The sequence below is a fragment of the Megascapheus bottae genome, chromosome 29 (genome assembly GCF_031878675.1).
Source record: "Megascapheus bottae isolate mThoBot1 chromosome 29, mThoBot2.hap1, whole genome shotgun sequence".
Taxonomy (NCBI): domain Eukaryota; kingdom Metazoa; phylum Chordata; class Mammalia; order Rodentia; family Geomyidae; genus Megascapheus; species Megascapheus bottae.
In genome coordinates this window covers 10,542,251-10,555,410 of record NC_143537.1, presented here as the reverse complement: position 1 = coordinate 10,555,410, position 13,160 = coordinate 10,542,251, and the positions used below count along the sequence as shown (strand labels likewise).

The following is a 13,160-nucleotide window of genomic DNA, read 5'->3' as shown; positions in this document are numbered from 1 at the left end:
GGTTGAACCTTGGGTCTTTGCAATGCTAATAGCACTTGTTCTTTCTTGGTCCTCTCACAGCAGTCAGAGAATGGCATTTCAGTTCTCTTTATTGCACCTCATAGCACCCCATTTACAGGTTCCCAAAGAGAAGCACTGGATCTCAGATATGAGGGAGGGAAACAAAAGATTTATTCCATAGTTTAATGGATAAGGTCTGGCAAGATAAGTCTGAGGTCCCCTAGGTATGTAGCCTAGAGCTACTGAGAGGAATTTCTCAGATCCTAGAAGAGCCATGGAAATTGAAAAGAGTTTGAGGCAAGCAATCAAGGTTCACAGCAATATTGACCTACCCCAAACTTCACTCCTCTACCCACATTCATCCAGATACCCCCAACTACCATGTCTTTGAAGAACAATAGAGGTGATGTACTATGCTCTAAGAAACCCCTGTGAGGAAGTTCTGAATAGCAATCTCCCTCCTGAAAGGACAGGCTTTGTCACCTTTGACAACCTTACAGAGCAGCCCTCCAAAAACACCAACAGGCGATGATGATTTTAGCTTTCTTTGCCTTAAATAATAATTGGTTCTACTTCTCAGAATGCATGATTCATGTGATAGTCTTTCCTCCACACTATCAATCACTTGGTGGTGTGAGAAAGTTTAGACCAACTTTGAAGAGGGCAATTGTGCTGGACTGAGGAATAAGCCAGACCCGAGTTTTCAGAGGGGACATGATGCTGTGGTTTAGGGTGGAAGGGTAATTGTCAAAATTAAAAGTACCTTTATGTACTAATCCTTAATATTATTGTGATGAATGTGTTCAGCCTTTCCCCACTATCCTATCTAGTGTGCGTTCTCTCTTTGGCATTATAAGAAAAATTACAGAAGAATAGTTGAGGTAATGTGTCTTGCTCTAGGTTATATGATTTGCAGCCGTTACATATGCTGAAGTATTAGCTAGTATTAGCTTATTGTCACAACCTGCTCAAAAAAGTATTATGTCACTTAGGAAGTTCTTTTTGGGAAATGAAGTCAATTAATAGTAAGGACTCCTTTAAAAATTCTGGTGATCCTGTTTTTTACCTCTGCATTTTCTATAGCTTTTTCCACTTGAGAATGTTACCAATATGGATACTGTTCTCATTATTTATGTTCTGGGCAAATGACAGTTTCTCCACTAGGATAATGAGCCTGTTTTACATGAAGTAAAATGAGACGGTTGTGGTGTCTCATTTATATTATCCTAGGTACTCAAGAGGCTGAGACCTGAGGATGTCTGTTCAAAGCCAGCACAGCCCTCAAAGCCAGCCCAGCTAGTGAGACTGTAATTCTGCTTCTTTTTGGCTGAGCATGGTTGGTTGGGATTGAGTCAGTCCTGTGAGCATTATTTTATGATGAGTCTTTATTAGGCCCTGTATCTCCAGCAGCATGGCCAAGGTTCTTCATGTGACTGTTGATGGAAGTGAGCATCAGGAATGTCTAGGCCTGTGTTTGCGCCATGTTTACTGATGTCTCTTTGGCCAAAGCTTGTTAAGTAGCAAATTGTGAGTCATGGCACAAGGGTAGTCTGCATATCTGGATACTGGTAAATGTGCCATTTGACCACCTTTGCAGCAACATTATAACACAAGGCATATGTACTGTATACATTTTCCCTGAAAAACTTTGGATGCAAAATACCTTACCATGCATGCTTTTCATGGATTTTGAATATGTAAATGAATGATGTAGAGCACAAATGTCCAATGGAGTCCTAGGATCCTGTATTTTACTGGAAAAAATATTTCAGGATTGGGAGTTTAGCCTACTGGTAGAGTGCTTGCCTAATAGGCATGAAGAGTCTGGTTCAATTCCTCGGTACCATATACAGAGAAAAAAAAGCTGGAAGTGGTGCTGTGGCTCAAGTGATAGAGCTCTTTCCTTATGAGAAGCCAAGGACAGTGCTCAAGCTCTTTTTTTTTTTCTTCAGATCATGGGATTTGAACTCTGTGTATGGGTACTGTCCCTGAGCTCTTCAGCTCAAGGCTACCATCCTACCCCTCCAGCCAACACTCCATTTCCCATTTTCTAGTGAATTATTGGAGATAAGAATCTCACGTTCTTTAGTGCTCGGGTGGCTTCAAACCTCCATCTTCTGATCTCAACCTCCTGAGTAGCTAGGATTACAGGATGGAGCCATGGCGCCCAGCCCATGTATAATGTTTGAGCAGGAAAATCTGGGGCAAAAATCACACAGGCTCTTCTTTGACTACTTCATTTGCCTTCTCTCCCAGCTATACTTCCAGAATCTTGTGGTCATTGTCAACAGGAAGAAAGAATGAAAGAATCTCTGGTGAGTTGTTTCTTCTTTCTTTATTTTTGCCATCCTGGGGCTTGAAGTGAGGGCCTGGGCACTGTCCTTGAACTTCCTCAAGGTTAGCACTCTACCACTTGAGTCACAATACCACTTCTAGCTTTTTTGTGTATTTGGTAGGCAGACTCTCTTCCTCCCCTCCTCTTTTCCTCATTTCCTTTTCTCTTGTTTCATCTCCTCTCTACACCATTCTTGTCCCTCTTCTTCATTCTTTTCCCTGCCACGTTGTTCCCCTTGAGTCTCTGACATTTGTTTTTCTTTTCACCTTATGTCTGAGATGAGGACTTGCTTTGCTTCCACAATTGGTGTCTATCTTAGAAACATGTGATACACCTGCCTCTGTCTCCATCATAACTTTCTTATACTACTACTGGAGATTAAACTCACACTCATCACAGTCAGCTCCTTCTTTCACTGCTGGTACTATCATTTAAGCCATGACTACAACCTGTTTATTAGCTGATTAGTTTGAGTTTTCTACCCAGGTTGACTTCCAGGCCTCCGTCTCTTTAGTAGCTAGGGTAGGATACCAGTCCTGACCCAGAAGTATTTATAATGTTTTGTTTTTCTTACCTGAACATTTAAAAGTACAAAAAAGGTCCATGAAACTCTTATCTCCAGTGGGCCACAAGTAAACAGGTACTGGCACAGTGATTCAAGTGATAGGGGACTACCCTTGAGCTGACAAGCTCAGGGACAGTGCCCATACCCACAGTTTAAGCCCCATGATACACCAAAAAAATTCCACTATGTACTTTTAGATCACATTCCTCTTTTTTATTTATCTGTCCTTCTTGTGATCATAGATCACATTTTTCTTTTGTTATCTTGAATATTCCTTATGTGTCTATCAGTGTACCTCCCTCTTTCCTTCAAGACCTTTTAAAATGCAAATCTGGTAAATAAATATTTTATTCCCCTGCAACATGTATTCTGCATTGTAAGAAGTAAGAGATTTCACAGAAGTTCATGCTAGCAATTCTTTTTTATTTATCAGTATTGGTATCTATGACCACACTTCAATGTTTAGAAATTTAATAACAGAAATGTTTAAGAGAGGATATTTCTATTGCGGTAAATAACTCAAATTTTATAAGGACCGAATAAATCATTAGCACATCGTTTTTCTTATTGTTTGGGCAATGTATAGAGGGGTTATAGTTACAATCATAAAGTAGTGCGTGCATTATTTCCTCGAACCTTGATGGCCCTTCTCCTATTTTTGTCCCCTTTTCCCCCCTCCCCCTTCCTCATTATTCAGTTCTTTTTTTCCATTTTTTATTTTTTTGGGGTGTCATTAGACTTGAACGTGGCCCTGGGTGCTGTCCCTGAGCTCTTCAGCTCAAGACTACTGCCCAACTCCTTGGGGTGGGCATTGTCTCTGAGCTTTTCAGCTCAAAGCTCCTGCCCTATGCCTTGAGCCACAGCCCCATTTCCCATTGTCTATTGATTAATTGGAGATAAGAGGCTCAGGTTCTTTAATGCCTGGGCTGGCTTTGAACTGATTGTCAGATCTCAGCATCCTGAATAGCTAGGATTACAATTGTGAGTCACTGCGCTGGCTTTCATTAGCTACTTCTTGAGTATAGTTACTTCCTCTAACATCCACCTGGACACTGTGCATTTTGCTGAGCTACTAATGTGATATATAATCCACAAGGTGTCCTGATTGTTTTTGCGAACATTTTTTTTTTTTTTTTTTTGCCAGCTAAGGGGCTTGAACTTAGGGCCTGGTCACTGTCCTTGAACACTTTTTGCTCAAGGGTAGCGATCTGCCACTTGTGTCACAATGCTACTTTTTTCTATGTATGTGATATTGAGGAATCAAACCCAGGTCTTCGTGTATGCTTAGTGAGCATTCTACCACCAGGCCAAACTTCTGCCCATGCAAGGGTAGACACTTTTTTTTTCTGTGGATCCTGTGATTTGAACTTTGAGCCCGGGCACTGTCCCTGAGTTTTGTAGCTCAAGGCTTCCACCTTACCCCTTGAGCCACAGTACCACTACAGGAGTACTTTTTTTTTAGGGAGGGAGGGTCATGGGGTTTGAACTCAGGGCCTGGGCTCTCTCCCTGAGCTCTTTAGCTCAACCTACCACCCTACCCCAGGGCCTGGGCTTTGTCCGTGAGATCTTCAGCTGCAGGGTACTGCTTTACCCTTGAACCACAGCCCCACTTCTCATTTTCAAATTAATAATTGGAGAAAAGTGTCACACACTTTGTAGGCTTTGTAGTGCTTGGGCTGGCCTTGAACTGATCTCAGACCTCAACCTCCAGAGTACCTAAGATTGCAGGCATGAGCCACTGCGCCCAGCTTTAGAGTACTTTTTAATAGATCTGAATAGACTATTCATTTAGGCACAATGTGAAAATACCAGAAAATTGATAAGTTTTCTCATTATAAGCTCAACACCCTCTTCTGACACTAGCTCCTAAGAATTGTTGCCATATCTCTATTGCTAGCACTAGAAATGTGTTCTGATATATTAAGGACTTTTTATATTTATAATTTATAATTATTTATAATTACTAATATAGAAACAAATATTTCTACTTTGATGTTTAGTTCTCCCTTTGAGTAAGCAACACAGCAAGACCCACACATTTCATATCGAGACAAAAACAGATGGAGTTGGTGTTCTCATGACTCAGGGATAATTAATTTATAGAAATAAATGTTCCCTCACAGAAGCTGGTGTCATTTGATGATGTAGCTGTGGATTTCAGCTGGGAGGAGTGGCAAGACCTGGATGTTGCTCAGAGGACCCTGTATAGAGATGTAATGCTGGAGACCTACAGCAACCTGGTGTTCTTGGGTGAGCAAAAGTCACATTAACTTTCAAGTTTAAATGCGTTATTTTTTAGTAGATATATGAATGTTTTGTTATTTATGTGTAAGATTCCATTCCATGTGAAATGCCATTTCTGTCTAAGATAAACATCAACTACATTATGAAACTCTACAGGCATTTGTATTCCTCATTCTTCAAGAAGTCAAAGGAACATTTTGATAAATCTCTGTGTCAATAATTGACTTTCTTCCCAAAGCTGATGTAATTATTATGGGTGGATATTCACTATAGAATAGGACATATATCACTGTTGTAAGAATGATTTGGAAACCATATCAAGCATGTATTTATGATGCAAATCTGATACCTTGTACATGGGTTTATATCTCTGATCTTAGCTATTCAAGAGGCTGAAATCTGATGATTTTAGTTTTTAACCAGCAAGGACAGAAATTCCCCATGAGATGCTTATCTCCAATTAACCTCTCAAAAACTAGAAGTGAAAGTGGACATCAAACTGATAGAATGTTAGGGTCGAGCAAAAGAGCTGATCAGGTTGAGGTCACAAAACCAGCAAAATAAATTCAAAGCTGGGAGAAAGTCAACCATGTGAGAAATGAGAAACGGGATTCAAAAGCAACTGTGTGAATAGGATGTCTGAGCTCTTACAGTACTGATAACCCAGATAATCAATGGTTCTCAACTATTTCTTATTAACAGGGCATTGTGTTTACAAACCTGAATTGATTCTCAAGCTGGAGCAAGATGAACTATGGATAGGAGAAACCTTAGAGAAGAATTTCATAGGTGAGCTAATGCTTCTTGCACAGTGGTTGCTGTTAGATCCAAGAATCAGTTAGTAGCTCCAAGTTGTGGTATATTCAGCAATATTATTATTTTTCCTGAGTCCTACATGTGGCAGAGAACTAGGTGATCTGTTGTCTCAAAGACTTGTCAATAAAGAATTTGTATGGAGACATCCTAAATTCAGTGTGGCATTAAGTTAAAGTTATCAATTCTCTTCTTCTTTGTGGAAATTACTCTAAAACAAAAAAAGAAAATTAAAAGTGTAAAAAGAGATTCCTTTTTTTTGAAAGTAGGGCTATGCAGGTTAATGAAATAAGTACTCCAGGGTGTTATTCTCTCATAAGTAAAGTAGCTTCTGGTGGTAGGCAGAGATTGTGATCCAAAACCAAAAGTTTTGGTCCAGATAAGATGATTAACTAGATGGTCAGCTGGAGTATCTCGTCTTCCATGGTTCTGACTGGAATGACAGAAAAGCAATTTTGATGGGGGTTGGTCTAAAATTAAGAGAAAAGCATTTTGAAATTCCCTAAGATTTTTAGTGAGAAGTTAAAAGAGATGTAGCTATAAATCCTTACTCTCAGGAACCATTCCTGCTTCAGTGAATAGCGAAGGAAAGTCTAAACCACTCTAATGGTCTCTGCATATACAAATACTGCTGTACTTCCCCTAACGGTTGAGAAGGAAAACATCAATATATAGAGAGATGATTATAAGAAAAGTAGGCCTGGAATTTGGTCTAGTGGTAGAGTGTTTGTCTAGCATGTAGGAAGATCAGGTTCACTTCCTCGGCAACACATTCAAAGAAAAAGTCAGAAGTGTTGCTGTGGCTCAAGTAGTAGAGATCTAACCTTGAGAAAGCCCACAATCTGTTCTCCGTCTTTCAGTTCATGCCTCAGGACTGGCAATAAATAAATAAATAAAACAAACAAGCTATTCCCCAATGATAAGTAACAAAGCTCTAAAAATACTAAAGTGCTTAGCTTAAAACTCTAGTAATGTGTAGTTGAATAATCTGAGTAAAAAGGACATATAAAAAAGAAGAAAAAACTGAATTGCAGAAGAACATTATTTTCCATGGTAAAATATCAGTATTCCGTCCTCAATTTATATGGAGGAAATCATATATTTCTCATATCAGTTCCCACTTAGATACTTCAAAATCTCTTACAGTTCCCATGGGAAAAAAATATCTTTAAATTTAGTGAATCTTTGTATCTCACTTATATTTTTATATTTTTTTTCTGTGACTTGCTTTAGATGTCCGGGAAATGGAGGATGTGATTAATACATATCTAGAAAGTCCACATGAAAATGTGTGTGAAGTAACAGTCACAAATTGTAACACCATTGAGGAAAAAGTAAGATTAGTAACGAGTTTTCATTTGAGCTCCAAACAAAAACCAGAGCTAATTAGGAATAATGCAAACTCCTTAGAGATCAGGACCAAGGAATTCATTGAGTGTCAGAATGTGCTTCTCTCTAGTAAGCCAGAAGAGATGCATTCTGTATACAGGCCTATGACTGAAGAATCTACTAGATCTTCAAAGCATTTGAGTCAAAAGTATATGCCAATTAAGCTGCAGTATTTTCAGTTTGGTGGCGATGACAAGGTACTAAACCCAGAGAGTAAATTCTTGAGACCTAATTGGCTTGGTATGACAAAGTCCTCTGATAGCCATGAAAAATATAGAGAAGAGTATGATAAATCTGTTGTCCTTGCCCAAGAAATATTTCTGGGAGGGACAAACTCTTCTGAATGTACTATACGTGGAAAAACATACAACTTAATACCTGCAGTCACTACACATCTGAAGACGTACACAGGACAGAATTCTTGTACATGTACTAAATGTGAGCAATCATTCAGTAAGGAAGGACACTTTACAAGACCTCAGAGCACATATTCCAAGAACTTCGAGTATAGCAAATGGGCAAAATCTGTCTCTCAGAAGTCAGACCCAACTTTTCAACCTCAGATGCCCACAGAAGAGAAAGTCTGTGAATATGAGGAATGTAGGAAAAATTCCAGTCAGAAGGTTGCTCTCAATACCTATCAGAGAATACAAAAGGGAGAGAATCCTCATGAGTGTGACAACTGTGGGAAGTTTTTCAGACAGAAGTCATACCTTGCTTTGCATCAGGGAACACACACAGGAGAGAATCATTATATGAATGTTACAAAAGTGGGAAGTCTTTTCACCCAGAAGAAAGAACTTTGTGTTCATCAAAGAACACACACAGGAGAGAAACTTTATGAAGGCAATAAATGTGGGAAGTCTTTGAGCAGTAAGTTACAACTTTGTTTTCATCAGGGAATGCATACAGGAGAGAAACCTTATGAATGTAAGGAATGTGGAAACTCTTTCACCTTTAAGTCACACCTTTCTGTTCATCAAAGAAAACACACAGGAGAGAAGCCTTATGAGTGTAAGGAATGTGGAAAGTTTTTCGGTTATAGGTCAAGCTTTCAGCTTCATCAGAGAACACACACAGGAGAGAAACCTTATGAATGTAACAAGTGTGGGAAGTCTTTCACGCAAAAGTCACACTTTAATGTTCATCAGAGAACACACACAGGAGAGAAACCTTATGAATGTAACAAGTGTGGGAAGTCTTACAATGAGAAATCAAAACTTACTAACCATGAGAGAACACACACAGGAGAGAAACCTTATGAATGTAATAAATGTGGAAAGTGTTTCACCTTCAAGTCATACCTTTCTGTTCATCAAAGAACACACACAGGAGAGAAACCTCATGAATGTATCATTTGTGGAAAGTCTTTCACTAAGAAATCAAAACTTACTGTCCATCAGCGAACACACACAGGAGAGAAACCTTATGAATGTAAGGAATGTGGAAAGTCTTTCACTTTTCAGTCATACCTTTCTGTTCATAAAAGAACACACACAGGAGAGAAACCCTATGAATGTAGCAAATGTGGAAAATCTTTCGCGCGGAAGGTAAGCCTTTATGATCATCAGAGAACACACACAGGAGAGAGATCTTATGAGTATAAGAAATACGGAAAGTCTTTCACGGAAAAGTCACACTTTAAGGTTCATCAGAGAATACACCCAGGAGAGAAACCTTATGAATGTAAGGAATGTGGAAAGTGTTTTCGGGACAAGTCAAGCTTTAATGTTCATCAGAGAACACACTCAGGAGAGAAACCTTATGAATGTAACAAGTGTGGAAAGTCTTTCGCGAGAAACTCAAACCTTCATGTTCATCAAGGAACACACACAGAAGAGAAACCTTATGAATGTAACAAGTGTGGAAAGTCTTTCACCTTGAAGTCATACCTTTCTGTTCATCAAAGAAAACACACAGGAGAGAAACGTTATGAATGTAACATTTGTGGAAAGTCTTTAACTCAGAAATCAAAACTTACTGACCATGAGAGAGCACACACAGGAGAGAAACCTTACGAATGTAACGAATGTGGAAAATCTTTCTCTAGGAAGTTAAGCCTTTGTGATCATCAGAGAACGCACACAGGAGAGAAACCTTATGAATGTAACAATTGTGGAAAATCTTTCAGGAAAAAGTCAAACCTTCATGTTCATCAGAGAACACACACAGGAGAGAAACCTTATGAATGTAACAATTGTGGAAAGTCTTTCAGGGAAAAGTCAGCCCTTCAGGTTCATCAGAGAACACACACAGGAGAGAAACCTTATGAATGTAACATTTGTGGACAGTCTTTCATTGTGAAATCAAAACTTACTGTCCATCAGCGTACACACACAGGAGAGAAACCTTATGAATGTAACATTTGTGGAAAGTCTTTCAATGAGAAATCAAAACTTACTAAGCATGAGAGAATACACACAGGAGAGAAACCTTATGAATGTAACATTTGTGGAAAGTCTTTCACTGAGAAATCAAAACTTACTAGGCATGAGAGAATACACACAGGAGAGAAACCTTATGAATGTAACATTTGTGGAAAGTCTTTCACTGAGAAATCAAAACTTACTAACCATGAGAGAACACACACAGGAGAGAAACCTTATGCATGTAACCAATGTGGAAAGTCTTTCATAAATAACTCAACCCTTCATGTTCATCAGAGAACACACACAGGAGAGAGATGTTATGAATGTAACAAATGTGGAAAGTCTTTTCCCTTTAAGTCTTACCTTTCTATTCATCAAAGAAGACACACAGGAGAGAAACCTTATGAATGTAACATTTGTGGAAAGTCATTCACTCAGAAATCCAGAGTTACTGAGCATGAGAGAACACACACAGGAGAGAAACCTTATGAGTGTAACATTTGTGGAAAATCTTTCACTGAGAAATCAAAACTTACTAAGCATGAGAGAACACACACAGGAGAGAAACCTTATGAATGTAACATTTGTGGACAGTCTTTCACCTTTAAGTCATACCTTTCTGTTCATCAAAGGAAACACACAGGAGAGAAACCTTATGAATGTAACAAATGTGGAAAGTTTTTCGGTTATACGTCAGGCCTTAAGCGTCATCAGAGAACACACACGGGAGAGAAACCTTATGAATGTGACAAGTGTGGAAAGTCCTTCATGCAAAAGTCAAGTTTTAATCTTCATCAGAGAACACACTGGAGAGAAACTTCATGAATGTAAAATTTGTGAAAAGTCTTTCCCTCAGAAATCAAAACTTACTATCCATCAGCGAACACACACAGGAGAGAAACCTTATCAATGTAACACATGTGGAAAATGTTTCAGCCGTAAGTCAAGCTTTAACGTTCATCAGCGAACACACACAGGAGAGAAACCTTATGAATATAACAAATGTGGAAAGTCTTTCAGTCAAAATTCAAGCTTTAATGCTCATCAAAGAATACACACAAGAGAGACACCTTATGAATATAACAGTTGTTGAAAGTCTTTTTACTCAGCAGTCAGACATTACTGTTGTTTGTGGGGATTGAACTCTTGGAGCTGGTGTTGTCTCTGAGCATGTCAGTTCAAGATTACCATCCTACCACTTGAGCTATGTGCCAATTCCTTCTGGTTTTAGGTGATGAAGGGATGTGTATCATATAGTTCCGCTGGCCGGCTGCTGCTGCTGCTGCGGTGGCTCAGGACTGTAATCCTAGCTACTCAGTTGGCTGAGATCTGAGGATCAAGGCTCAAAGCCAGCTAGTACACAAAGGGATCTGAGCCTCTTGTCTCCTATTAACCTCTAGAAAACAGGAAATGGGGCTTGGCTCAAGGGTAGGGTAGTAACCTTGAGCTGAAGACCTTATGGACAGCATCCTGGCTGAGCTCAAGCCCCATGACCATCAACAACAAAAGTTACACTATACTCCAGCATTCATGTAATTATTATGGGCAAGAAACAATTTTTCTCCATATATATTTTATTGTAATTAATAGAAGGGTTTCATTACATTCGCCAGATGGAAGGGGCATTACTTCACCTACATTGATACCCTTTCTCATGGCTTGGTCCCCATTTCTGTCCCCCAAGAAACAATTTTTTTGGCAATTGTGGGGCTTTGAACTCTGGGCCTGAGCACTGTCAATGAGATCTCCACCTCTAGGCTCCTGCCGTACCTCTGGGTCTCAGTATTGTCCCTGAACTCTTTAGCTCAAGGCTACTGCCCTACCCTTGGTGCCACAGTGCTACTTCCCATCTCCAATTGGAGAGAAGGGACTGTTGTTCTTTAGTGCCTGGGCTGGCTTTGAACTGCAGTCTTCCCATTTGAGACTCCTGAATAGCTAGGATGACAGGCCTGACCCACCACACCTGGTTTACAAAACAATTTTTTTTTCATTGTGGGACATGGGGCTTGAACTCTGGTCCTGGGTATTGTCCGTGAGCTCTTCTGCTCAGGGCTACCCCCTTACCCCTTGAGCCATGCCCCATTTTCTCTTTTCTAGAGATCAATTGAAGATAAAAGTCTCATGGTCTTTAGGTGTTTAGTGCCCAGGCTGGCTTTGAACCTCAATCCTCAGATCTCAGCCTCCTGAGTAGCTAGGATTACAGGCATGAACCACTGTGCTCGCATTCAAAACAATTTATTGTAAACTAATCATTACTTATTAGCCACTGAGCCTCTTCCAGCCAGATGTCAATTCCTGGATCTACTGTAATACATTGGACAGGTTGTTCTTGTTGCTGTGAGGAATGCCCACCTGTGAGGTCGAGATCATCATCAAGTAATCCAGAATATTATGGCAGAAAACTTTGTCTGTGGCCGCCCAGCAGTGGGGTCCCTGAACTAGAGCCAATGAAGGTTCTGGGGAAATTCTTCTTTTTTCCTCAGTTGTGGAAATTGTCCCTGAGCTCTTGTGCTCAGGCTGTCCCTTGAACCTGCACATCTGAGTTAGATAACCACACTAAGAAACAAGCTGGTGCTACATTGTCTGCATTGTGAACTCCCTGATCTCATTGATTTATTGCTTTATTGCCTTGTCCTACTTAACTGATCTGAAATTTACCCTCTGAATGTAACCCCTGGCAGTTCCCTGGTTTAAGTGATCTGAGATTTACCTTATGAATGTAACCCCTGGCAGTTTCCTGGTTTCAAGAAAAGTATATAAGCCTTTTTTGGAAATAAATGAGGCTACAGTGTTAAGCTCACAGCCTTCTTGGACTGCTGGCTTGTGCTGTAGTCCTCTTGAACCCCATCTGTTTGTCTCTTGTATTTTTTCCTCCTTTCCTCTATATTCTTGACCCATATCCACACTGACAAATGATCCTGAATGATCCTAAGCAGCAGACAGTCTCATTTTACTAACGGTCAATCTATATCTTCCTAGTTGCCTCTGGAACCTTGCTTAATTCTCTTCCTAAGCAAGGGACAAATGAAGAGGACAAATCAAAAGTATTGGTGTGAAATTCAAGCATTGCCTTTTTATCTCTTTTTCCAATGAATTGCAATTTGATCACAAAAACGTATATAATTAATAAACTTCAGTTTACTTAGCATTCAGGTTCATAGTTCATGCCCAAAAACCAAGAAAAATAAATAAGCAAACATTTTCTATGTAACTCCTTCAATGTATTTTCAAAGGATCAAATAAGTGAATTTTAAAGATACAAAAAAGATTCCTCCATGCTCGACTGTGAAAGTCATGTGTTTCTTGGTAGCAGTAACCTTGACTTATTCAGTTTCTCTGTTTTCTAATATCATCTGCCACGGACCAGGTGGATTTAGCAGTTTCTGAGAGAAGATAGTAGGATATGGAGAAAAAGATACCAATAGAGAAAACTGTTGCCAGGTGG

At 39.6% G+C, this 13,160-nt stretch overlaps 1 protein-coding gene and 1 pseudogene across 7 annotated transcripts in view; both read left to right on the top strand.

Annotated features, from left to right (window-relative positions):
• Positions 1-13,160, top strand: part of LOC150044721 (zinc finger protein 717-like) — a 44,874-nt gene that overhangs the window by 15,650 nt on the left and 16,064 nt on the right. For 6 of the 7 annotated variants that reach the window (XM_090320980.1, XM_090320979.1, XM_090320978.1 and 3 more), the window contains exons 2-4: positions 5,024-5,150; positions 5,847-5,933; positions 7,191-7,291. In XM_090320980.1, the coding sequence (XP_090177106.1) occupies positions 5,024-5,150; positions 5,847-5,933; positions 7,191-7,291 (315 nt within the window). Of the gene's footprint in view, positions 1-2,256; positions 2,316-5,023; positions 5,151-5,846; positions 5,934-7,190; positions 7,292-13,160 lie in introns of all 7 variants that reach the window. The other variant, XM_090320982.1, reaches the window with a different exon arrangement.
• LOC150044722 (uncharacterized) lies at positions 9,027-12,562 on the top strand (annotated as a pseudogene).